The sequence below is a fragment of the Staurois parvus genome, unplaced genomic scaffold (genome assembly GCF_062004578.1).
Source record: "Staurois parvus isolate SC_StPar_1 unplaced genomic scaffold, SC_StPar_1.0 ptg000019l, whole genome shotgun sequence".
NCBI lineage: Eukaryota > Metazoa > Chordata > Amphibia > Anura > Ranidae > Staurois > Staurois parvus.
The window spans coordinates 25333588-25361344 of record NW_028317815.1 but is presented as its reverse complement, the minus strand read 5'-3'; the positions used below and the strand labels follow the sequence as shown (position 1 = coordinate 25361344).

At 39.5% G+C, this 27757-nt stretch overlaps 1 protein-coding gene across 5 annotated transcripts in view; it reads left to right on the top strand.

Moving 5' to 3' along the window:
* CACNA2D1 (calcium voltage-gated channel auxiliary subunit alpha2delta 1) overlaps positions 1-27757 on the top strand; it is an 857854-nt gene that overhangs the window by 154668 nt on the left and 675429 nt on the right. For all 5 annotated transcript variants that reach the window (XM_089685880.1, XM_089685888.1, XM_089685869.1 and 2 more), the window contains exon 2: positions 9248-9329. In XM_089685880.1, coding sequence (XP_089542006.1) covers positions 9248-9329 — 82 coding nt within the window. The remainder of the gene's footprint in view (positions 1-9247; positions 9330-27757) is intronic.

Sequence of the window (27757 nt, the reverse complement as noted above, 5' to 3'; positions counted from 1 at the left end):
TTTCCCTCCTTTTGCTTTTCTGGGGACAACCAAAAATTTGGGATTTTCTTTTACTTTCACTTTCAATGATAATGGTAAACAGGACAAATGGAGAGGGTGAATCTCCTTGATGGGGACACAGACAGCAATTAAAACTGACAAATGTTCTAATTTCTCTCTCCTTTATTCAAAACTGAAAAATAATTTTTGCCTTTAGTTATACTTTAATTGAACAAGCTGAAGTTAGAAGCTACCATGTACAGCTGCCCCAGAATCTCCCCCTATATGTCTCTTTCTTCAATTAAAATATGTACATTTCCAGCCCTTACGCTATAGAAATGAAAGCTGACAGAAGCTTTATAGTGCTTAGTCTCATATCCCCGCCACTGCCAGGGAGAAAGAAGAGAGAATCAGGGAAATACGATAACACACTGTCCTTGTATGTTTAACTTTTTTGCCTCCCTGGCAGCAGAGTTTGACCTGTCATCTCTCCTGCTTTTCTTTTCTCTCCCCCTAGTCTGTGTTCCCTCAGCACAGTCTGTGTTATTGCTGTTGCTTTCTTCCCCCTTTGGCAGCAGTAAATCTTAAAGCTGTCATCTGATCAGCTTCTAGTGGCTCTGACTTTAGGCACAGTACAAAGTATAGAGAGCAACTGAACATGTGCTGAGCAGACTGAGACAGTGTATCAGTGGATTTTAAATATTATAGGCATCTTAATGTTTTACATATCTATACTTTTAAAAGGGATCAGCATGAAGCGATCCATCAAGGCTTAATTTTGTGAGTAAAGTTCCATTTTAAGTTTTCTGTTTAGGGGAAATTAATTGTGAACTGGTCAGACATGTTTTGTTAGTCATAGAACTACTGCATATGCACAGACAGGCAGGTAGCAACAGCAGAAACACTCTCCAGAGTCCCGAGCACCCTACCCCCACCTTTACTCCTGCTCTATGGAGTGCTATGGTGGTTGGTCCACCAGTGCCTGCATTCTTGGTGCTACTCTGTGTCTGGACGCAGTTAATAAATATTCATCGTGACTATGCTCAGAAAGCCTTTAATTGTGATGCTGAGCTGATAGATTGACTGGATGCAGGTTTATTTAGTGAGTTTCTTCATTTTAGTGATATTTTCTTTGGTTCAGAATTATTTTAAAGATGGTTGTATTTTTAATATTATGCTTTGTGTTGTCATTTGTACAGAGGTTAGAAATGCTGTCTCTCTCTCCATTTTGAAGTTTTACTCCCTCTCGCAGACAGCAAACAGGAATTGTGGGAAACCTTTCTCAGAGGATTTATTACTTCTTGTGTCTCTGTTGGAAAGATCGCTTCCTGTCCTGGTGACCACAAAGGAAGTGAAAGAAAATTCATTTCAGTTATGGCACAGACATCAGTACAAATTATACCAAAGTTCTACAGTTTCCTTACTTTATCCAGCTTAGTAAATATTATTATTATTATTATTACATCGAGTTTATATAGCGCCAAAGGGTTTGCTCAGCGTTGTACAATAGAGGGGGGGACAATACATGAAACAGTACAGCAACTACAAACAGCACATGAGGGGTTAGAGGGCCCTACTCTTTCGAGCTTACAATCTAGGAGGAGGGGGTAGTGGTACAGGAGGAAGTGGCTGTGGGGGATGGAGTGGTAGGAGGAATGAAGGAGAGCGGCTGTTAGGTGAGGGTGGGGTAGGCTTCCCTGAAGAGGTGGGTTTTCAGGGAGCGCCTGAAGGTGAGGAGGGAAGGTGACAGTCTGATGGATTGGGGTAGTGAGTTCCAGAGGATGGGGGAGGACCTGGAGAAGTCTTGCAGTCGTGCGTGGGAGGAGGAGAAAAGGGAGCAAGATAGAAGGAGGCCCTGTGAAGAGTGAAGGGTACGGGTAGGGTGGCACCTGGGAATCAGGTTGGTGAGGTAGTTAGGGGCAGTGTTGTGAATGGCTTTGTAGGTCAGAGTGAGTAGTTTGAATTTGATGCGTTGGGCAATAGGGAGCCAGTGGAGGGATAGGCAGAGGGGGGTGGCAGAGGTGGAGCGGTTGGTGAGGTGGATGAGTCTAGCCGCTGAAAAATAGAAAAATATAAAAAATAGAAAAATATCTCTGAGTTTCATGCTAACGAGTGGAATTAATACTAATATGATGCTTTGTCGTAGACGATGTCACACATGCCTACAAATCTATCACTATATTTCCCATATAAATTAATATACTGTATGTATTTTATTCTATACCCAGTATTCTGTGTAACAGGAATACAAACAAATAACATTTCTACTTTTGTAAAATTCCATATACCAACATGGTCAGTGAGTTGGCTTTTTTCCTGTACTGCGTTCTTTAACATTTCTTTCAATGAATGATGTCTTTTGCCAGACATACATTTACTTTTCATTGTATATTTTATGCTATGATTTGATGTTCCAGTCAAAGTGGCTTTATTTAAGTAATCTGAAATGGGCATTCTGGAATATTGGCTGGTGCCCAGTTTCCTCTCCTTTTGTTCACCTCTGCATAAACACTAAGCTCTGGTCAAGAGTAGACTTTATCTAAATGTATTGAAATTCCTCTAATAGCAATCTGCCAGCTTAGATGATTCATCGAGCTCCCAGTTTGCTTGGATATCTTATTCAGCAAAATCTTTGCATGAAAAAGTGGAGTAGAGGAATAAAAGATTAATTTAAAGGACCAGCCGTATCCATGTTTTGATTCAATTTAAGTGGTGACTTTTTAATCATATTGATGTGTTTTTCAAATTGCAGCATTGAATATATGTACTGTATAGTTCTTTCCCCAAAAGACTATGGCTTTTAAAAAGATGGGTTGTGTGAGAATCATTCACTTGATTTGTATCTCGAGAGAACATTTGATTGGTGTTAGTGATGTTCCTGTTTCAGAGTTTTCTGATTTGTAGTACATGTATCAACAAGGGCACTACTGGCAGATTAAAAAGTGTTTATGGCTACCTATATTGATTAGACTACAAAGTTAGGCAGCAGTTATAGAACAAAATCTAAAGTACCTTAGCACACCTTTCAGTCATCATCTCTCCCACTGCTGCATGTCCCTAGGCTTTCCAAATTGAGCTCTGTCAGATAGGATGTGGGAATCTGGTAGGGTGTGGGGGCAACTTTTGTCTTTTTTCAGCCAGACTATGTAACTATGTAATATCTAAGCTGAACCAAAAACTAACTTTCAAAAGTGAGACTGGGGGTTGTGGTAGTGCACTGTGGGGAAGTATGCTGAAGCATTTTATGGTGCCTTCTAAATTCTGGTAAATTGACTTGAGTGCTGTGAACAATGTGTCTGATTAGCTTTTGGTGCTGGGAATTTGGTTCTAATAAAAACTATAAAAGTATCCTTTCCTATAGTACCTGGCACTTAACCTAAACCTGATCCTTAAGCTGCCTATGACACTTAAACCTGCAGGGTAAAGCAATAGATTCACTTTAGCGCTGTCAGCACCAGCTGAACATACTTTTTACACCCTATGTTCTGTTTGGCCACCGGTAACAAAGAGAGAATTCCCTTTGTAAACTTCAAGTCATGACTTGGAGCTTACACAGGACTTGAGATTCTCTCTTTCCTGCCACGTTACAGCACCGAGTGCCTGAGTTGCCATCACCAAGTACGAGCACTGTAACATGGAAGGAAGATGACTAGGTCACATGTACCCAATACCTGGAATTATTGAATTTTATTTGCTGCCAAAAAAGACCAGTAACTGTATACGCTATTACGCCAGAATACACTGTATTGGACAATAAAAGAAAACCCCATTCATATGATCACGTACAGACATAGAATAGTAGTGTCAATAATAGGCAAAGCACAGGTTCAAACCCCCCCGCCCCAACTTTAACCATAACGCCCAATTTACCCCTTCAAATCCATACCTACCCTGGCCTTGTGAAAGTATAGTGCCATCTGGTACTAGGACCTACACATACCTACCTAGCTCTTGCACCAAAAACAGTTGGCATTCAATTGTCAATCAAAAAAGTACCTACTTTGGTTAAATTCTCTTAATTTGTAGTTTAGCCTACTAGTACAGATCTAAAAAATAATAAATCATGATTTTTAAATTAAATTATTTAAATGTATTATATTAACTTTAATTAAAATAAGCAAATTTAATGATTTTTTATAGTTGCTTAATGGAGAAGTAGAGCCAAAGCTCTTTTGGCCCTACTTCTCCTATGGATCTCCTATGCATCACTCCATCCGCAGCCTGGCTCTCCAGTGAACACTAGAGGGGCAGAGCAGAGAGCTGGTGACTGGCTTTCACTGATACTCTGCTCAATGAAGACTGAGAACTGAGAGTTCAGCGGTTTTTGATTGCTCAGTTCTCAGTCTTAGAAGCAACAGAGGACAGATGCAGCATCCACCTGGGTGAGTATAGAAGTTTTTTTTTTAATTCCCGAACTTCTCTTCTAAATATATCAATGCTTCAAAAACATAGACATTTAGATGCCTACCAGGGGTTCTTACTAAATATTTGTTATTTGAAAGTGGTCTGTAACATAGAACACTTTAGTAGCACTGGTCTCTGTGACATCCCAGCCCTGAAGATTACTGGGGAGCTGGGTGACAGGTATACACCAGGACAGGAAGCGATCTTTCCAACAGAGACACAAGAAGTAATAAATCCTCTGAGAAGGGTTTCCCACAATTCCTGTTTGCTGTCTGCGAGAGGGAGTAAAACTTCAAAATGGAGAGAGAGACAGCATTTCTAACCTCTATCTGTGTTAATCAACAGTACTGACAATGGCTCCTGATACACAGAGCACAGCAGGATCAGCTATCAAAATGACAAATGAGTACCACATTGCTACTAGGGCACTCTAGACCAGAGTCTGCTGTCAAGCTGATAGTTGAGCCCCACAGATTATACCACAAGGGCCGTTCTCTCACTCTAATGTGTGTTGCTTGGTTTTTAGTTTGTCATTTGTCAGTTTGCTCTATTTATCTGGAATCTGACCATGGCTCCAGTATAAGTGATCAGGTGAATAAAACGGAAACACAGCGCTGGACCTGTAGGGTTATCTAGCTGGTATTGCTATCTTAAGGTATTGATCTTGGTGTTAATGACCAGGTTCTCTGGCAGGCAGCTTCTACACTCTAGAGCAGGGGTATCAAACTCCATTTCATCGCGGACCATATTAGCATTATGGTTGCCCTCAGAGGGTCGGTTGTATCTGGAAGACTAGAGCACCCCACCCCCTGAACATCAAATGTCAAGAAACCCCACCCTCCCTAACATCACTGTGCACCCCCTTTGCGTGCAGAGCTGGGAAGCAGAAAGTGTAGGGTCTGGAGGAGGACCAGAGGATGCGTGGAGTCAGTTACCAGAGTCTGCTGAATGCTGAGACCAGGGGAGGCGGAGATGAGGGGGGGCTGCAGATGCACTGAGAGGTGCAGGATCTGGCGGATGAGTTCTGTCCTCCTCTCTGCTGCCAACTGTTGAGACAAGGTGGAGGCAGAGACAAGAGCAGTACCGTAGCTGCAGAAGAGGTGCAAGGGCCACATGAAATGGCCTGGAGGACCAGATTCGGCCTTGTGTTTGACACCTGTGCTCTAGAGGATCTCCACAGTCTTCTTGGTTTGTAGTGTAAATTATCGAGCATTGAAATTGAAGAGTCACACCACTGTTGAGAGGTCCAGATACAGTTGTATCTGGACCTCTTAGCAGTGGTGTGGCGCTTCAGTTTCAATTCCTGTATGAGTGACGTTGAAGCCTTTAATCAAAAAGGAGTGCTTATGTGTAAATCAAAGTACTGTTTGCTTTATTTTGAGTAGTTATGCACAAGCACAGTTACAGCTGAGGGGCTAGGCATTCTTTGAAATCTTGATATTGGTTGTCAAAGCACATTGTCCCAGAACTGCTTTGCATTCATTAGGCTACGTGGTTTTATAATTTTTTCATGAAGCAGGCTAGGTTTACTAAAGCATTATGGCTGATTTGCTAAACTATGAATTAAATTGTATTCAGTTTACAATTTTAGTCCTGTGTGAGGGAAAGTGAAAAAAATAATATGCACATTATTGGATATTTAAAGTAAATGCACTTCACCTTACACTTTAGTAACACTCTTTACCAACCCTTTCCTTTGATAATATTTTACAGAAGTTGTTTAAAAAATGACAGTCAAAAACTGTTTGGTTTATACACATCTCATAATCCTATTGCATAATCTTAATAATAATCTACTCCTGTTTGTCCCCCATGGACCAGCTATTACTCTGTAGGCAGATATCAACTTGCACAGCATAGAGACGGTATTATCAGGCTGTTAGTCAGGACCCGCAAGTGAAAGACCCCTTCGGCCCTTCCTGCCTACATTAGAGGCCCCAGATGGTCTGACAATAAGTCAATATTATCCTGTTGGTAACAGCACTGTGTAGTTTGCTTAGGTTGTGTGATTTGGGGAAAGATGTGCAGTGGATATAAAAAGTCTACACACCTCTGTTAAAATGTTAGGTTTCTATGATGTAAAAAAATGAGACAAAGATAAATAATTTCAGAACTTTTTCTACCTTTAATTTGACCTATAAACTTTACAACTCAATTGAAAAACTGAAATCTTTTGGGGGGGGGGGGGGGTGTAGACATAAAAAACTAAAATAATGTGGTTGCATAAGTGTGCATACACTCTTATATTTGGGATGTAGCTGTGTTCAAAATGAAGCAATCACATTCAAAATCATGTTAAACAGAAGTCAGTACACACCTGCCATCATTTAAAGTGCCTCTGATTAACCCCAAATAAAGTTCAGCTGTTCTAGTAGGTCTTTCCTGACATTTTCTTAATCGCATCCTACAGCAAAAGCCATGGTCCACAGAGAGCTTCCAAAGCATCAGAGGGATCTCATTGTTAAAAGGTATCAGTAAGGAGAAGGGTACAAAAGAATTTCCAAGGCATTAGATATACCATGGAACACAGTGAAGACAGTTAGCATCAAGTGGAGAAAATAATGCTCAACAGTTACATTACCAAGAACTTGACGCCCCTCCAAAATGTATGAAAAGACGAGAAGAAAACTAGTCTGGGAGGCTGTCAAGAGGCCTACAGCAACATTCAAGGAGCTGCGGGAATATCTGGAAAGTACTGGCTGTGTGGTACATGTGACAATAATTTCCCATATTCTTCATATGTCTGGGCTGTGGGGTAGAGTGGCAAGACTGAAGCCTTTTCTTACAAAGAAAAACATCCAAGCCTGGCTAAATTTAGCAAAAGCACATCTGAAGTCTCCCAAAAGCATGTGGGAAAATGTGTTATGGTCTGATGAAACCAAGGTTGAACTTTTTGGCCATAATTACAAAAGATATGTTTGACGCAAAAATAACACTGCATATCAGCATCAGCAAAAGAACACCATACCTACAGTGAAACATGGTGGTGGCAGCATCATGCTTTGGGGCTGTTTTTCTTCAGCTGCAAATGGAGCCTTAGTCAAGGAAGAGGGAATTATGAACAGTTCCAAATACCAGTCAATATTTGCACAAAACCTTCCCGCTTCTGCTAAAAAGCTGACCATGAAGAGGAATTTAATCTTTCGGCATGACAACGACTCAAAGCATACATCCAAATCAACAAAGGAATGGCTTCACCAGATGAAGATTAAAGTTTTGGTTTGGCCCAGCCAGAATCCAGACCTGAATCCGATCGAAAATCTGTGGGGTGATCTGAAGAGGGCTGTGCACAGGAGATGCCGTCGCAATCTGACAGATTTGGAGTGTTTTTGCAAGGAAGAGTGGGCAAATATTGCCAAGTCAAGATGTGCCATGCTCATAGACTCATACCCAAGTGTTGTAATAAATTCAAAGGGTGCTTCAACAAAGTATTAGTTTAAGCATGTGCACACTTATGCAACCATATTATTTTAGTTTTTTTTATTTTTACTTCTCTCAAACTAAAAGATTTCATTTTGTTGTTCAACTGCGTTGTACAGTTTATAGGTTACATTAAAGGTTGAAAAAGTTCTGAAATGGTTTATCTTTGTCTAATTTTTTTACATCACAGAAACCTGACATTTTAACAGGAGTTTGTAAATTTTTTTTATCCATTGTATGTTTGAAAACAGCTGATGGAGTGGACTATAAAAGACAATTTAACTGCGTAAAAAACCCTTCTTCAGTGGTTTGGCCATAGCTTACATTAGCCTGTATCTCTGCTTCTACAGAAGCTTCTCTGCCTTTCACTCAAACTCTGCAGACATTAATGTCAATAGGAACATTGCCTGCAAACTGTGATTTTGGTGATGGACTTTCTACTGAAGTGAAGTGAGTCTGTGATACAAGTTTGAGAAAGTGGATATGTGGCTAGAGGTAAGCCACACTGTGAAATATAGCAGGGGCAGGGTTACAGCAGGTATGAACAAACTGGACAAATTACTGCAGAAACAGTAAAGTATAGTACATACAGTACATAACATTTTTATAATCACATGCATCTAAAAGTGGGGTCCCCAGACTTTTTATAAAAGGGTAGGTTCACTGTTCTTAAGACTATGGGGGAAAGGGGCAGTTTGTGGCCAGGGTTTGTAGAAAATGCCTCAGGCTTGGTTGCTAGTTGGAGTAAACAATGATGTAGTGCAGAGTTTTTCAACTAGGGTTCCATGAAACCATAAGTTATCTCCAAACGTTTGCTAGGGGTTCCTTGAGCAATGAGCAAGGAACAATGAGAAGGAATTCTGCCTCTCAGATAATTTTCCACTGACACCATTGATGTTTTTAGTTATCTGTAAGGAGCTAATTCTTCACGATGACCGCAAGTGAGGAGCATTCCTCCCACTGACCAACATACTAATGTATGATGAGTTGTAGAAATAGTATTTTTTGGTAGGGGTTCCCTGAGAATTGAAAGTTATTTAAAGGGTTCCTCTGTGTTGAACAAGTTGAGAAAGACTGATCTAGTGCTTGTGTTCACTAAGGGTAATAGAAATTACTTAGTGCCTGTGGTCAGTGGGGGAAGAAACAACATCCCACTGTTGGTGTCAATGTGATGAATAGTGTGCCATTAATATTGTCAGTTTTAAGGAATAGTGCCCTATTAATAATGTTACTTGGAGGAAATGTACCCAATTGGTGTCAGTGGGAGGAATTGTGCCCTACCACTGATGAGAGATCGAGGAACAGTGCTTAAATGACCAGTTAAAAGGAAGCAAGGACTGTATCCAGCCCACGGGTCACAGTTTGGGAACCACTGCTCTAAAATATTTTCAGTTTTATATTTGTACATTAATTGTAATGTAGCTTATTGTTTTTCTTTCTATAGGATTAAACAATGGGTTGAAAAGATGCAAAATGATCTTGTAACACTGGCAAGAACAGCAAGTGGTGTGGATCAGCTTGCAGAGGTAAGTAAAACAGTGTTACCTGCTATGAAATTTACCTGCCTATGCAGGAATTTCAATGTATGCAATGTGAAAAACTGTTCAGTACCAATGCTGTTTTTATCATGCAAGTTGCTCTGTATCTCTGGGTTCATTCACTGAGCAAGAGATGTGGAAGATATGTGCGAGCACAGAGAATAACAGCAAGCCTTTTAGACCCAGCTCAGTTCATCCAAGCTGGATAGTGAATAGGCATACCAACATTTTTAAATAATACCACTTCCTAAATAAATTCAAATCTAAACTCAAATTCAACTCCCCCACAGCACAATCACCACCTTTACTCCCGAAGATGTAAACAATAATATAACAATGAATATGCCACAATATAGTTGAAAAATTGCCCCTACAGCCACAGTTCAAGTGAAATCAAATCCCCAAAAAAGTCCAAAATAACAAAAAATGAAACACAAATATGTCCCTCCTGTGTCATCAAGATGAAACAAATGTGTCCAAAGAAACTTATATACTCCGTTGGGAATATATAAGTTTCTTTGGACACATTTGTTTCATCTTGATTACACAGGAGGGACATATTTGTGTTTCGTTTTTTGATATTTTGGACTTTTTTTGGGATTTGATTTCACTTGAACTGTGGCTGTAGGGGAGATTTTTCAACTATATATTGTGGCATATTCATAGGCATACCAACATATCTTCCTGCATTGGTTAGTGGTAATGATAGAAAGCAAGTGGTGTAGTCGGTGCTTTTTTGTGGCTCTGCTTGTGGTGTGTGTATATCCATATGAAATTACATCTCCAGCTTGCATTTTTTTATTATATAGTTTTTTTGCATAGTTTTATACATTTGTTCCTCTCAACTTCATTATTAACAGTCCTCTATGTGATATTAGTGATAGGTGCTCTTTATGGAGATACCAAGGATATGTTAGACTCCTGATACCTACTTTACCTCCAGCCATTGCAGATTGGGGACTCAGAGTCCCTTCAGTAATCCGCTGCTTATCAGGCACTGCAGGGATTTAACAGCTGTAAATGTGAATGTGCTTTTATCTGGGTGCTTTCAAGATCATTTCACTTGAAAGAGATCACCGGATGAGAGTTTACAGATTTTCTCTCTCAGATTTTTCATCTACCAGAACCAGCAAGGCACAGCACTGGAAAAATCCTGGGGAGAACACTGGGGTAAATTCCTGGACAAGGATCGCACTATAACTACTTCCACTCCGGGCCAATTCTGACATTTCTGCCCTTCATGTATAAAACACTGTTTTCCTAGAAAACTGCTTACAACCCCCAAACATTATATATATATATATATATATATACAGTCATGGCCGAAATTGTTGGCACCCTTGATATTTCTCCAGGAAATCATGTATTTCTCACGAAACGTATTGCATTAACACATGTTTTGCTATACACATGTTTATTCCCTTTGTGTGTATTGGGACAAAACAAAAAAAGGGAGGAAAGAAAGCAAATTCGACATAATGTCACACAAACCTCCAAAAATGGGCTGGACAAAAGTATTGGCACCCTTTCACAACTGCGGATAAATAAGAATGTTACAAGCATGTGATGCTCCTGTAAACTCACCTGGGGCAAGTAACAGGTGTGGGCAATATAGAAATCACACCTGAAAGCAGATAAAAAGGAGAGACGTTCACTTAACCTTTGCATTGTGTGTCTGTCTGTGCCACACTAAGCATGGACAACAGAAAGAGGAGACGAGAACTGTCTGAGGACCTGAGAACCAAAATTGTGGCAAAATATCAACAATCTCAAGGTTACAAGTCCATCTCCAGAGAACTAGATTTGCCTTTGTCCACAGTGCGCAACATTATCAAGAAGTTTGCAACCCATGGCACTGTAGCTAATCTCCCTGGTCGTGGACGGATGAGGAAAATTGATGAAAGATTGCAACGCAGAATAGTCCGGATGGTGGATAAGCAGCCCCAAACATGTTCCAAAGACATTCAAGCTGTCCTGCAGGCTCAGGGAGCATCAGTGTCAGCGCGAACTATCCGTCGACATTTAAATGAAATGAAACGCTATGGCAGGAGACCCAGGAGGACCCCACTGCTGACACAGAGACATAAAAAAGCAAGACTACAGTTTGCCAAAATGTACTTGAGTAAGCCAAAAGCCTTCTGGGAAAACGTCTTGTGGACAGATGAGACCAAGATAGAGCTTTTCGGTAAAGCACATCATTCTACTGTTTACCGAAAACGGAATGAGGCCTACAAAGAACAAAACACAGTACCTACGGTAAAATATGGTGGAGGTTCAATGATGTTTTGGGGTTGTTTTGCTGCCTCTGGCACTGGGTGCCTTGACTGTGTGCAAGGCATCATGAAATCTGAGGATTACCAAAGGATTTTGGGTCGCACTGTAGGGCCCAGTGTCAGAAAGCTGGGTTTGCGTCCAAGATCCTGGGTCTTCCAGCAGGACAATGACCCCAAACATACGTCAAAAAGCACTCAGAAATGGATGGCAAAGAAGCGCTGGAGAGTTCTGAAGTGGCCAGCAATGAGCCCAGATCTAAATCCCATTGAACACCTGTGGAGAGATCTTAAAATTGCTGTTGGGAAAAGGTGTCCTTCCAATAAGAGAGACCTGGAGCTGTTTGCAAAGGAAGAGTGGTCCAAAATTCCGGGTGAGAGGTGTCAGAAGCTTATTGATGGTTATAGGAAGCGACTGATTTCAGTTATGTTTTCCAAAGGGTGTGCAACCAAATATTAAGTTAAGGGTGCCAATACTTTTGTCCAGCCCATTTTTGGGGTTTTGTGTGACATTATGTCATATTTGCTTTTCTGCCTCTGTTTTATATTTGTTCCAATACATACAAAGGGAATAAACATGTGTATAGCAAAACATGTGTTAATGCAATACCTTTTTTGTGTGAAATACTTGATTTTCAGGAAAAATATCAAGGGTGCCAACAATTTCGGCCATGACTGTATATATATATTTTTTTTTTTTTAAGAAGAGGCCGTATAGAATAAAATAATGGGTGTTGCATATTTTTATGTCACAGTATTTGCGCAGCAGTTTTTCAAATACAATTTTTTTTTTAAAAATACACTTTAATGAATTGTAATTTACAAAAACGCAACATAATACCAAATTTTTTGTAAGGTATAAAAGATAATGATGTTACACTGAGTAAATAGATACCAGACATATGACTTTTTAAAATTACGTGCGCCCATGGAACATCACCAACCTATGGCAGTTAAAAATCCCCATAGTTGACACTCTAAAGGCCTTTACAAATTACCAGTTTAGGGTTCTGAAGTTCTGGAGCTAGAATTATTGCTCTCACTTTGTTTTTTTGTGGTGATAACTGACATGTCGTGCGATCACCATTTACATATGCATGCAACCAGGGCGGACTGACAACTCATGGGGCCCCCCAGGCAATAGGGGATCATGGGGCCCCTGTGTCATTGCCCAAACTCAGGCAGTTCCCAAGTTTCCAAATGGTCAGTCTGCCCCTGCATGCAAGAACAGCATGTGCGTTGAACAACAACATGTCTTGTGACAACATGGGCCTTGACAAGTTCTCTTTATGAAGAGATCTAGGGTCTATTAGACCCCAGACCTCTCTTCTGGCCCCCAGTGCAGTTGATCAGACACAGATTGGTCTGACCAGCTGCTTCTCTGACCAGTAATGGACAGGTAAACAAAGAACTGAGACTGGAAATGATTAAATCCTCATTGTTTCTGGTTTCTGACGGTGGGAGGAACAACATCACTTCCTCTCATTGTGTGCTCAGAGCCGGATGTCACCAGTTACATCTTTACCAGGCTCCCTGATCGCTCAAGAGAGCCTGGTAAAGCGGGGGGCCCTCTTCCGCTGCCTGTAAAAGTAATCCAGTGGCTCTTTTAGCCACTCTGATTACTTTCACCAGCTTCTGAATCATTGGATCAAAACAATGATACCTCGGCCATCGCTGCAGCTGCAGAGTTGACCGAGATATCACGCTTCCTATCCAGCAATGTAACGATACATCGCTGAACGGGAAGCAGTTTTATAAAGAATAAAAGCCTTGTTGTCAGAATTTGTATGACAAAACTATGAAGAGCACCACCTCCCTCTTTCCCCTTTTTCAGCATATCTGTAATCACATTATAAGGAGTAAAAATCCCTTTCAGAAGAGCTATGACCCTTTTAACATTTCTTTCACTCTCTTTATACAAAACAAGACTTTCATATAGTGAGTCACCTGTTTGGGCTTTTTAGTGTTTTTACATTCTTTGATTTTAAAAAAGAAAAGTCTACCCATTCATTTTTATTTAATCCTCACAAAGTCAACAAAACTTTAAAGTTAATATTTTATCACCCCCTGTATGTTTTACAGAAGTGTGAGGCAACAAATCTTTTGTGTGTTTTTGAGAACTAGATATGTGTGGAATCAAAACCAGGAATGAAAGCTAACAGCAGTCTAGCTTGCAGTATGTTGACCTTTACAGCGTTGGAAGTACCGCATGAAAGGACTTCCCAAGACACAGTACTTGAAGCCCGCACGGTTCTAAGCCACACTGTGATGTATACTAATTACTCCCGGTTTTACTTTGGCCTGGCAGCAGCAAGGACTAGCTACACACAGAGGATAGTGTTAATAAGGATCCTGTGCATTTCTTCTGAGTTAAAACATTTCAGTAAGGATTTGAATTCTAGTAATTATAACCCCGGGAAAAAAAATCTTCATAAATGTAATGAAAATGGATTGCTTAAAGCTGTATTGATCACTTTGGCAATAGTCTTCAACAAACAATAGCTTTGTTGCTTCCAAGCATATTAATGGGTAATGTCAGCCAAAAGCTTATGATCTAATTTTTTCATTCTGGCCCACGTCATTTTTCATTGCTCATCTTATTCAATGAAATTAAATTAAATACTGGGCCATTTCTGTCTATCTTTGTTCATCTTGTTACAGTAGATTATGCACAGTGGTATTAGCTGCAATAAAAAAAGTTTAAAGTGTAATTGTATCCAGATATAATATTTTATTCAATCTAGTTAATTAATTCTTTAGTAAAAAATGTATATCATGTTAATCAGTTTACAGACAACACTGTAAGTTCATGTGTGACCATACTTTAATGGGCAACCACAGCTTGCTTTTACTATCAGTTTGGTACACTTCTGAGATAATTCAGAATTTACTGCAGTGAGGTCCGCAGTCCTGTTCATCCAGTAGGCTTCTGTACTGGGGGCCACCATCCTGCTGCAGGTCTCATCCACTGTCCTCTTCAGCACGCTCCTCTTTCACAACCAATTCACAGACAAAACAACAGGGACTTTAATTATATCTCCAGAAGTAGTTCACAGACACCATATTATAAATATAGTTTTTTTAAATTAAAAAAATCCTTTATAAAAGTTAGATCAAAGTCAGTATAAAACATCAATTAAAGAAGGGGGTTCATCAACAAGACCTTAGAGAGCAATATAGAGTAAATACAAAAATGATAACCAAAGTATGCACGTTTTGTGATTAGACATCCACTTCTTCAGTACTTTTTCTGGATTCACACATGTATTGTTATAGCCTCATAAAGGTCCATCCCACAAATATACATCCGGGAGACAAAAGCAGAAAAGGCACAAAAGCAGAAAAGCACGCCGACCAAAAACAGACCCACCCGGCCCATGAGGGGCCCACACCACAGAAGGGTCAATAAAACTAGAAAGGAGGCAACACTGCAATATTTTATATGGAGGTCCACTACAATGTAACCAAATAACGTTTCTCATATACTAGGGACAAACAGTGGCTTCACACATGGTGGTTCCAAATGTCAGCAATTTCCCCAATGGATGAATGTTTATTCAGTCTAGTTCATTCATTCATAAAAAAAATGTATACTGCGATCATTAATTTAGACAACATTGTAAGTTCCTGTGTAAACATACTTTAATGGGCAAATGCAGTGTGTTTTTAACATCAGTTTCACCCACGTCTGAGATCATTCAGAATTCACTGCAGTTAGGTCTGCAGTCCTGCTGCTTGGTTTGGTATGCTGTTTATCCAGTATGCTTCTGTGCTGGGGGCTGCCGTCCTGCTGCCTGGTCTGATCCACAATCCTCTTCTACATGCTCCTCTTCCATATCCCAGCCTGCTTCTGTGTGCTCTGCCATCTTCAGTTCCTCTCTGCTGCATCCCTGTCAACACTGCTACCACTAGAACAGCTCTGCACTTTGCTAGTGCAGATTAGTCTCCAGTCTCCAAATATTACAGCAAGGTTAGGGATCATGAACACAGAACACACAGCTAAGTCTGAACCTCTGGGAGTCCTTGACAGAGCACAATCTTGCCCTTAGGCTGGCCGTAGATTATGCAATTTTCTTTCCTTCGTACAAAACAACCTGATAGGCTGGTTGTGCTGAAGTTGATCAATATAATCAACTTCAGTACAATTAGCCTGCCCCTAGATGGATCAAAGTTTCTCCGGTTCCTGCTTAAAACACTGAATTTTGATCTGTCTATGGCCAGCTTTAGACTGCACCCTGGAGAATTCCATGTCACCTGCTCACATGTGAGTTCACTTCATTCTCCATTGTGACAGTCTAATTAGTTTAGAATGTTTACCCTCCACAGCTGTGAGTGTTACAGAACGCTGTAGGACATGCACAGCACTAGACTTGATAAACATAATTAAAAAAAAAAGAAAAGGGGCATTTTAGATGAATGAATTGTATTTATGTGCAACATATGCCTAAACTAGGTAAACCCTTCTGATGTGGCTGTATGTCTCTATTTTATTGCCCAGAACAGAGGAAACTGCTAAAATCATACTTTCTGCTTATGATTTCTGAGTCTATCTAATGCTATAAAGTACTTTTATCTAAAGCTATCCAGCTTTGATGTTCATTCATGTGTTTATCCAAGCCCAGAGGGGCAATCTACGATTCTTTTTTTGCCAGAAGGAATGAACTATCTATGACTGAGAATCTCACAGAAGTCCACATCATCTGTAAATACTTTGCCAGAACTTTTTTCTTGTTCATACTTTTATTACCAAAAGAAAGTAAAACATACAAGACCACAATAAGGTCAAGATTACAAAGGAGAATACATTTACAATGGAATAAGCAATACATTATACCATAGACCACAAAAGTACAAAAGCATATAAAACTATCCAATAACTATATTTGAAGTGAATGAGAGGTGGATTAAGCCCCCCAAAACAGTCGCAACAAATTCACATAGATAAAGGAGTGCAATGCTAACATTTCATCAGAGGAGGATGAAGTAAAAAAACATATTATGAAAACCCTAGTTACAAGCTACTAAGACTGTAGTAGAAAAAGGGAAAAAGAAAAAAAGGAAAGAAGAGGAAGGTGAAAGGAAAGGAGGAAAAAGAGGACAGTGGCTCTCAGCAGGCCCCGGGCTTAACCATCTCACTAGACTAGGGCCAAAGGAATTATGGCTCTTGAAGTAAGGAGTCAAAGCATGGTGGGAGAAAATGATCCCATTTTCTTTGAGGTGTTTAGAAATCTTGTCCATTATTGTGGCCTCAATTTTACTATGTATCATAGCCTGTGTGATTTTATTTTTGGTCTCCAAGGTACAAAGTGCTGGGGTCTTCCAAGGTTTTGCTATTGTTTGTTTGAAAGCTATCAGAACTTGTATGGTGGGATTCTTTAAATCATGAGCACAATGATTAAGCAAGGCAATACAGAGTCAGGTAACAAGGGTAGATTAACCAAAGTGGATAACATCTTGAAAACTTCAGCCCATACCAGAACTTTTTTTAACGAAACATTTTCTACTCAATTCTTTTTCAATAAAATAAAATTCATTCCCACTTTTACACATTTCGTACCAGAACAATGTGCTGAAGTTGATTGTATTCCTGATGCCCTGAAGAAGGGAACTCTGCGTGGCCTTGAAATACTGGTTATTCAACTTATGTGAAATGTATTAATAATACATTGTTGAAATGGACATGATAGAATGCTGATGACTTCCCTTTCCATGATGTGATCGTTGCACTACGCCATCCATTGCGGTCATTTCAAACACCCTGATCTAACACTGCAGAGGTAGAGCAGCTCAAAACAAGGACTTTCTATATTGTTTCCTGGCAACTAATCCAGACACCATTCCCTATCATGTCAGTCTTCTGGAGTGAATTTTGTTCTCTGTTTTTCTTTTTTTTTTTGGCGGGGGGGGATTCTAAGATCATAGTAAGAGACTTTCCTCAACTGTGCACAATGGGGCTGTTCTACATTTATTTCATCAGAATTTTATACTTTTGCCTGGTATGGGCTCATAGGCACTTACCTTGAATTAAATATCACTGCTGCTTATTTAGAAGATTTTAAAAAATACTGATATTTCCTCCAGAGGGACAGTTTTATCGAGCCACGTAAACTGGTTTAGCTGTTATAATATACATTCAGACTCATGTGTTCTGTTACAGTCTCTTATGCCAAAGTCCATAGACATTTTTTACTAGTTTTATTATTGTGGGCAGAATGCAAAATAAGTATTGCAATTAATATTTTGAGAAAAAGAAATTATAGATAGCAAATTTCACTTTACTTTTTTCCAGATTACCTACTATGCCATGTACGAAATGCTTATAATGTTTGTTTTTCAGCAGACTGCATGTCAGTGTAGTAGCTTTCACAGCCCCCAGAGAATGGAGAATCAAGAGCAGCCGTGCTCTGAGGAGACAGTTATTGACTGACCTATATGAGTTTGAGACATCTTTCCTCAAAAAGGCCAGAATAACATTTAAGCTATCCAAAATGTAAAACAGAGGAAAAACAGAATAAAAAGTAAAAACACAGTACAATATTCTGTGTCCCTTCTCAGAAGTGTTGGAGCATTGTTACCTGGTTTAAGGGTAGAGTTTAGCACATTGGGCTTAATTCACAAGCTATTTTACTGATCTACCGTTCATAGCGTTTTTAAAAAAAAATATTTTGCCAGTCATCAAAAAATGCTTGTAAAATAAGGCATGCGTTATTCCATCGAAATATGTGGTATTTATCTGATGAAGCCAATCAGTAGAACACCTGTCAGTTTTTACTGCCGCCTGTGCCCCTGATAGAGAGATTCACACTCTCTATTTCTACTGCTTCTCCTTATTGTTAAAAGTGACAGTAAATCCCATGTTTTGGGTTGACATCGGAACACTAACGGAGGGGAACTCTCTCCAATGGGAAACAGATGGCAAAAAAAAAAAAAAACTGATGGGAATTCTAACCCTTATTCTATCCAACATGAAACAAAATAAGTTTTGACTTCAGTTACACTTTAAAGTTATTTTTGCTGTAATATGTGGAAAATTCATAGCTGTATCATCGGACTTGTCTGTTTTGTCTTGCTAGAGAATAGCCATTTGAGGGGATTTACTAAAATGGGAGCCCAGAAAATCTAGTGCAGCTGTTCAGAGTAACCACTCAGCTTCTAAATTCAGCTTGTTCAATGAAGCTTTGACGATAACACCTAGTAGCTAATTGGTTATTATACACAGCTGCGACAGATTCTCTGGGCTCCAGTTTTAGTAAATCTCCTCCAATGTCATTCTCTGATGTTCTGCAAAGTCTCACTGTGTTATCCATCTGCCAAACCTTAAAATTGATGACACCCCTCTTCCTAACAGTTCAAGTTCCACACCTTTGTAAGAATACTTTTCTATTCCTAATCCATTTCTGCCTTGTGACAAATTTTGCAAAAGATATCTCAAAAGACATCTCATATGCATGTACATTGTATTATGTTTGCATTGATTGGGAGGTTTATATAGAAAATTATGTATATGCTTGTATATACACAAACAATCTGGTGAAATGATAGAATAACAAAAATATATTTCACTAAATTTAACATTTCTGTGTTTATTTCTATGCTTTACTATTTAAAGATTACTGATCCAAAATGATAGAGACTACTATATAGACGCCTATTATATTTTTACGTTCCTTCAATATCGCATGCCTGGACCACTACTTAACGGCTTCCCATCCACCCTATAGCAGAAATACTGCTACAGGGCGGCACGGGTGACAAAAATCACATATATATACGTGATGTTACATTTCTGGGTAGGGGGTGTGCGCAAGTCGCGAGGCACGCATGCTCGAACTACCCGTACCGCCGTTTGCGGCTGTCAATCGCCAGCGCCCGGTGATTGCCAAGCATCTCCAATGGGGGGGAGAACTGTTTATAAACAAAGCAGTTCTCTCCCCTGTCAGCTCCTGCACACTGCTTTGCATGGCTGTGCACAGCACAGCCATACAAAGCAGTGCGTACAGTGAAACACACAGCCCCAAGTAAAACAGCATACAGTTAACCCTTTGATCGCCCCACATATTAGCCCCTTCCTGCTAGTGCCCTTAGTACAGTGTCAGTGCTTTTTATTAGCACTGATCACTGTATTGGTGTCACTGGGGATGTGAGTGACACCAAGTCAGTTCCCCCCAGTATCAGAATGCCCGCCGCAGTCCCGCTATAAGTCACTGATCGCTGCCATTTCCAGTAAAAAAACAAAACAAAATCCCAGTATATATACCGCCATTTGTAAACGCTATAACTTTCATGTAAACCAATTAATTTATGACAAAATTAGATTTTGAAAAATTTTTTACTCTACATGTTTAATAGCAAAAAGTCAAAAATATTGTTTTTTTTTCAAAATTGTCGGTCTTTTTTTTTATAGCGCAAAAAATAAAAAACACACAGGTGATCAAATACCACTGAAAGAAAGCTCAATTTGTGGGGAAAAAAGGACGTAAATTTCATTTGGGTGCAGCATTGCATGACCGCACAATTATCAGTTTAAGTAACGCATATATATGTGATCTTGCACTTCCTCCTCATGGGGGTACGCGTGTACCGCCAGCGGATCCCTTTGCTGTGAACTGTCACAGATGTTTTCTGGCACTCACAGATCATCAGGCAGGGAGGAAGAACAGAGCTGTACCTGTGTTTACATTGGCACAGCTCTGTTGTGCCAGGAGGGAGTGATCGATCTTGTGTCCCTGCAGAGCTGGGAACGCGATCCATCACTTCCTTTTTTCCAGCACTACATAGTGTACACCAAGCAAATAGCTAGGCATACACTTAATGCTTTGATCATCCTAAATGTTAATCCCTTCCCAACCAGTGTCATTAGTACAGTAATCATTGTATATTTGTTGCACTGACCACTGTATTAGTGTCACTGGTTCCCACAAAGTGTCAGTTAGTCTAAAAATGTCCACTGCCATATCACAGTCCCACTATAAACGAATTAATATATGCTTATTGGGATTTTCTTTACCAAAAATATGTAGCAGAATACATTTTGGCCCATTTTTATGAAGAAAGAAAGAAGACATTTGATTTTTTAAATTTTTTTATTGGATATATTTTATGGTAGAAAATAAAAAATATTGTTTTTTTTTTTCGAAATTGTCGGTCTTTTTTTGTTTATAACACAAAAAGTAAAAACCACAGAGGAGATCAAATACCACAAAAAGAAAGCTTTATTTGTGGGGAAAAAGGGCATACATTTCATTTGGATACAGCATTGCATGCCAGCACAATTGTCAGTTAGAGTAATGTACCACCGTATTGCAAAAAATGGCCTGGTCAGGAAGGTGGGGTAAATCCTCTGAAGGGCAAGTGGTTAATTAATGCATCCATTTATTTATTTCCTTTAGTGAATTGACTTTAATCAACTTTAATGCTGTATTAGGTGGTACTTACTGAGCGTTTTTGCTTTTTAATCACTTGCCAACCATGCTATAGTCCAATGACAGCTACAGCATGGTCGGCTGGTTCTGGGAGGGCATCCCAGACATACCCCCCCCCAGTGTGAACCCCTGCGTTCGGGCATTTGCTGACCAATCACAGATGTAGCCCTGTACCACGTGATCAGCTGTCCAATCACGGCTCATCACAGTGTAAATAGACTTGCCGGGTTTAGGCAAGGTTTTGTCCTCACGTGCTGTGTCAGCATAAGTAGAGAGCCGATAACCAACTGATTATCAGTGCAGTCCCATAAGTGACAATCAGTGCCTGTCGATGCTGCCTACAAGTCCCATCAGTGCTGTCTATCAGTGCCCATCAGTGCAGCCTCATCAGTGTCAATCAGTGGAGCCTATCAGTGCCCATCAGAGCACACCAGTTAAGAAGAAAAATTACTTAATTGCAAAATAAGAAAACTGAAACTAAGAAAATTTATTTTCTTTTCCAAATTTTCCATCTTTTTTCTATTTGTTTAGCAAAAAATAAAAAAACCCAGTGAAAGCTCTATCTTTCTAAAAAACTTTGTAAAAGTTTCATATGGCTACAGTGTTGCATGACCGCACAATTGTCATTCAAAGTGCAACATTCAAAAGGGCACCACATGCTAGAACATTATGAAATACTTACCTTAACATGAAGCCCTCCAGCAGTGTGCTGTCACCGCTGACAGGACTTCCATTTTCACCTGGTCTTCCTTCTGGGTTTGCTCGCTCTGGCCGTCTAACTGGCTGAGCCATGATAATGTCACTTCCGCACATGTGTGTGGGAGTCCCAGCCATGGCACAGAGCTCTGAAGGAACGGCACGGGAATGCTGTTCCTTCAAGGTACATTTACGCCGGTGTCATTACCGCCTTCCACAGGAGTAAAAGTCTCCTAAACAGTGCACTTTTTAGAGATATTTACAGTACCTTATTAGAGGCCTACATGTAGGTAAAAGATAAACAGAACAACTTTACTACCACTTTAAATTTATACTGAGAGAAACCTGGAGTCTAATGTGGCCGAACTTCTACTGAAAATGCCAGTTGCATGGCTCTTTCTTCAGTGTTTTAAGTCACCAACCCAAAACACATATGCAGAAGGTCAGAAAAAGATAAATTCAAAATTGTTGCCTTGAGGTCAGAAGTTGAAGGGAGGCCTTCCAATGGGGACACCTATTTCAGTGACAGCTGTGTAAGAGGTATCTGTCCCTGGGGCAGACATTCGGGCACTCAGGCACTGCACGAGAGCCCGGGATCAGTAGGGGGCACCATGGGATGCCCATGGTACCTTTCATAGACTTTTTTGGGTGTGGTTTGAGTGTGTGCGAGGACACAGGGGCCCCAAGATCTCCTATTGCCCAGGGGCAACATGAGTTGTCAGTCTGCCCCTGATCTGTACTCAACTGCAGAGACTTCCTGCTGTGTCTTTGAGACAGAAAATAGTTAAAAAAAAAGTTTTGGCTACAGCTACATTCTGGGGTGTATCTATAAATGTTTCCACCCAAGGTATACATATTTTTGTAATTGGATTAAATAAAAAAAATGTGTGAATCCTGGGTGAGCATTATGTGTACAGTATCTTGTGTGAAGTCATGTATAAATACTTAAAGTGCTTTTATAATGCAATGGGGTTGATTTACTAAAACTGGAGAATGCAAAATCTGATTCAGCTGTGCATTGTAGCCAATCAGCTTCTAACTTCAGCTTGTTCAATTAGGCTTTGACAAATCAGCCCCCTTGCATCGCAGGTTACTTAATCCTGGTAAGAGTGCTGGTAGATTTTACTGCTGGTTAGCTACAGTGCTGTGAAAAAGTGTTTTCCTTCTTGATGTTTTATTTTTTTTGCATATTTGTCATATTTAAATTATTCAGATCGTCAAACAAATTTTAATATTACACAAAGAATACCTGGTTAAATACAAAATGCAGTTCTTAAATGATGATTTAATTTATTAAGGGAAAAAAGCTGTCCAAACCTGCCTGACCCTATATAAAAATGTAATTGCCCCCTAAACATCATAACTGGTTGTGCCACCCTTGGTATCAACAACTGCAATCAAGCTTTTGCGATAGCTGGCAGTGAGTCTTTAACATCGTGGAGGTATTTTGTCCCACTCTGCTATGCAGAATTGTTTTTATTCAGCCACATTGGAGGGTTTTCGAGCATGAATGACCTGTTTAAGGTCATGCCACAGCATCTCAGTTGGATTTTAGGGCCAGTACACACCACAAAACATACTCATGCATATCAGATACGTTTTTGCTTGCAGTCCACACCACACTCCGTTCCGGTGCAGTTTTGTTGCAGTTTGCTATGTTCCAGTACAGTTCTGTGCAGAACAAATGCAGCGTGTTCTACTTTTTTTTTTGCACTGGAAACTGACTGGAACTGACTGCACTGGTGTGAACTAGGGCCATTGGAATACATGGAAAACGCTGTGCATGCATTTTTGATGCAGACAAAAAAACGTACTGGACTGCATCTGGTGTGAACTAACCCTAGGTCTGGACTTTGACTAGGCCACTCCTTATTTGTTTTTTTTTTGAGCCATTCAGAGGTGAATTTGCTGGTGTGTTTTGGATTATTGTTCTGCTACATAAACCAAGTGCGCTTGAGCTTAAGTTTCCCAACTGATGACTGGACTTTCTCCTTCAGGATTTTCTGGTAAATCACAGAATTCATGGTTCCATTCATTATGGCAAGTTGTCCAGGTCCTGAAGCTGCAAAGCCCCAGACCATCACACTACCACCACCATGTCTGACTGTTGGTATGATCTTTTTATGAAATGCTGTGTTAGTTTTATGCCAAATTTAATGGGATGTGCACCTTCCAAAAATGTCCACAGAATATTTGCCCAAACGTCTTGAGGATAATCAAGATGTTTTTTAGCAAATGTGACAAGCCCTATGCATACTAAAGTATTCATCATTTTTGAACAAGCAGTAACATAACTTTTCCACAAGCCCCCAATCACCTCTGTAACTATAGGCAATGTGGAGAAATACATTTTCAAAGTTCGCAGTGGAGGCACAGAAATATTACCAGATCGTGGCAGCCTATTAGCCTTCTGATATAAACAACTAATAGGTGTATCTAAGCTGCTGAAAATCCTCTGAAATTCAACTTGAGAGTTTTTGATGTGATCTTTGAGATTCTTTCAGAAAGAATTACTTCACAGTAAGGCTACATTTAGACAGATGATTAGAACACACTGCAATCCCCAGTGGCAGGAATCTGCAAATTCCTGTGTCTGGAATGACAGGTGTGAGCGAATAGTCACTGATAGCTGTGGCCACAGCTAGCCTGTCATTGTTTTATGTGGGCTGAACAGCCACAGCTAATTGCACACCTGTCATTCCAGACACAGGAATTTGCAGATATCTATCACTGGAATGTAGTCATCTCAATGTATCCTAAATATTCATGCACACAATAAGAATATCAGACAAATAATTGTCTGTTTTTTGCTAGTCTCATATCAAAACTGAAGAGGTTACTAAAGTTGCGAAAATTCTTGTATGGCAGAATACAGTTTTGGAAGTGATGTCATGTATTGTATTGTATTGTACTGAAATGTATTCTTTAATTTCTGAGTCACTTGGTCACTTGATTTTTTTCGGATAAATACTGTACTGATTAAACGATAATCGCTATAGTACGAGAAAAAAATTCATTCTCGTCCCTTCGCATAATTTTGCGTGAACTGTTGAGATCAGCTCTCGAAACCTGTGTACTAACGATCAGCTTATCGGACGATCACTCAGAAAGTGGTATTTTGCATCTGATTTTCTCATCATGTATATTAGGTTTTAGAGCAGCTAGTGAGGTGAATGAGGGGTTGTTTTAAAGTATGTTGCTTCTTGTTAAGAATAGATAAATAGTTTAATGTCTGCTTTTTATACAGTTTAAATACTTTTGGGGACTATCTTATTGGTCATAAAGTATGTGTTTTATTCAGTTAGTTTTCTAATCAGTCAATAAGTCACTGTATAAAAATCTGAATATTTATTTTATCAACTGCAGTCACAGCAAGACATTGATCAAGGTTGTGATTGGATATTGAAAGAATTACACCGTTGATGTAAGCTCTGTGCTGTCTCCTCCAGTCAGCATCTCCTAGAACTGTGCACTTCATTAGAGCATGATTGCCTAGCAGTGTTGCTCCTTCTTCTTCTTCTAGTTTGAAAGCTGAGGTACAGAGAATTACACAAGGCTAGTTTTTAATAAATACATAACTGGTTTCAGTGTTTTATATATATCTGTCTACCCTCACATTTTAATTTAGCGAAATTAAGGTTTATTGGCTTGTGTATGGTTTGGTTAATGGAACTGATTCCAGGAGGACTTTTACCTGTATAGTAACCCAGCATTGTAAGCACACTGGAGCAAATCAAAGATGCCACCAGTACTGAAACCACCACCCCCATTTACAGGAGTCAGTACATTACCACATTTTTAAATGGAAAAGAGCCACACTTTGTTGGGTAAAGGCCATGCTGAAGTCAATACTGTATGTTATAGGCCAAATCAATTGTCAATCATAAAGCCTAAACACAAAAAAGGTTTAATTACTTATCCCTATGCTAACGGCAGTGGTTATATCTGCCTACATACTTCAAATTCCCTCTACAACTTTGATTGAGTTTCCATATGAAGATGTTTTAAAGCAGACTTTCTCAGCCAGTGTTCCATGGAATTCTAGGGTTCCTCCAGAGGTTGCTAGGGGTTCCTTGAACAATGAGAAATTCTGCCTCTCAAAGAAGTAACCATTGAAATCAGTGATGCTTTTAGATATCTATAAGGTTGATTCTTTTCAATGACCACACATATAAGGAGCATTTTTCCCAGTGACCATCATGCTAATGTATCATGAGCTGTAGATATAGTATTTATTAGCATGGATTCCCCTGATACTAGAAAGTTTTTTTAAAGGGTTCCTCCATATGATATAGGTTGAGAAAGTCAATTCTAAGGAATGAAAGAGACACAGATATTCTATGCAACTGGTTACCTTTAATAGATGCATTCTAAACCTTAACAATGTTCTGCTAAGGCATGAAAACAAATATGAATGTCCAGCAGTGTCATGTAGAAGTCCATAAAGATGAAATTATATCACTGTCTAACTAGCTTAAACAAAGAAAAACTATAATAATGAATTTATTGAGCAGGATAACCTCCTAAAGTAATAAAGGAAATGTGTGCAAAAATAAAAATAGTCAAATTCTGGAAAAAAAATTGTTGAGCATGCTGTATTCATTTTGCCTCCGAGTATTCTCTCCCATTGCAGCCTAAATTGCCATAGGACATAATTAGCAGATGGAATTCCTGTAGGCTGTTTCATATACTTGTTGAATGATTTTTCATTCTTTCTCAACGCTAGTAAGATGGGTCATGCTGTCAAAGTACTCAAGTGGAAGACTCTGATAAGTGCGATAGTGGCATTTGTCCAAAGCACTGAGTACCAATTAGTTGTTTAATTGATGGAAGAGATTTAGAAAGGATGAGGGATGTGTACTGAGGGAAAAGTTACAGTGAACTCTTTTTTTATAAGCATTTCACAGAAACATGTCAGGCTGACATCATACTTTGTGAGTTTTCTCTAAGTATTAGTGCTATAAAATAAAACTGGAGGAAAAAAAAAATCCCATTCAAACTGAAGTACTGTGAGAACATTAATTACCTTCACTAAACATTAAATGACAAATGCAGGAAAAACATAATGGCTGTCTGTAAACCATATCCATAATCCACACTTTTCACTGATTTAACTATATAGGATTATGACCTAATCTGTGATAATGGGGTATCTGGCTCTGGATTACTCAAGGAGTTGTAAAAGCTGTTTTATAACAATATTCACTGAAAGAAGAAGTGATTGTATGATTGGATCCTCACTAGCCAACAACACACAGAGCAGCTTGACAGCTGCTATAGTCATTTTCATTAAATGTACACCGGTAGACTAGATAGTTATCATCAGTGTTCAGTTTTTAGATTAGGCTAGATTTCAGTGAAAGCAAACTTTGAAATGTTGACCTAAAGACATGTTAACAGCCCTGCTGGAATAATAAACAATAGATAAAGAATTATAAAACAGTTTAAAGGGTATTTCCACTTTTTCAGCCAAATTGGGATGATACCTGTTTTATATTTGTTACATGTCGCTGTTCACATAGCATCCAAATATTTAAAAATTGCAGCTTACCTTTTTAGATTCTCTTTTATGGGAATTTCCAGTGAGGAAAAATTCCCCCATCAACATAGTCAGTGTAGATGGGGGAATCCCTCCCACTGGGCTATTGTGCTGTCCTGGTGGGGAGGTTGGGGGGGGGGGGAGCTGTCCCTGCTCGGGGAACACAGTGATTATTTTTAGCGGCTATAGCTGCTGGCAATAATTGCATGGAAAATCCGACAGGCTGGTTGTGTCCAAGTCATTCAGTAATCGAATTGGGTACAATCAGCCTGCCCATAGATGGTTTGAATCTCATGCAATCCCTGACGAACCTGGTGAGATTCGAACCATATATGGCCAGCTTTATGAGGGGAGCTGGGAAGCTGTGTTTACCACAATTAACCCTGTGAAGGCAGATATTATATGTAGTAGATTTAAACATGGTCTGTCTTAATAAAAGGTTATAAATTTAGGAGCTGATTTCTCTATTGTATGTTATTGAGAACTGGA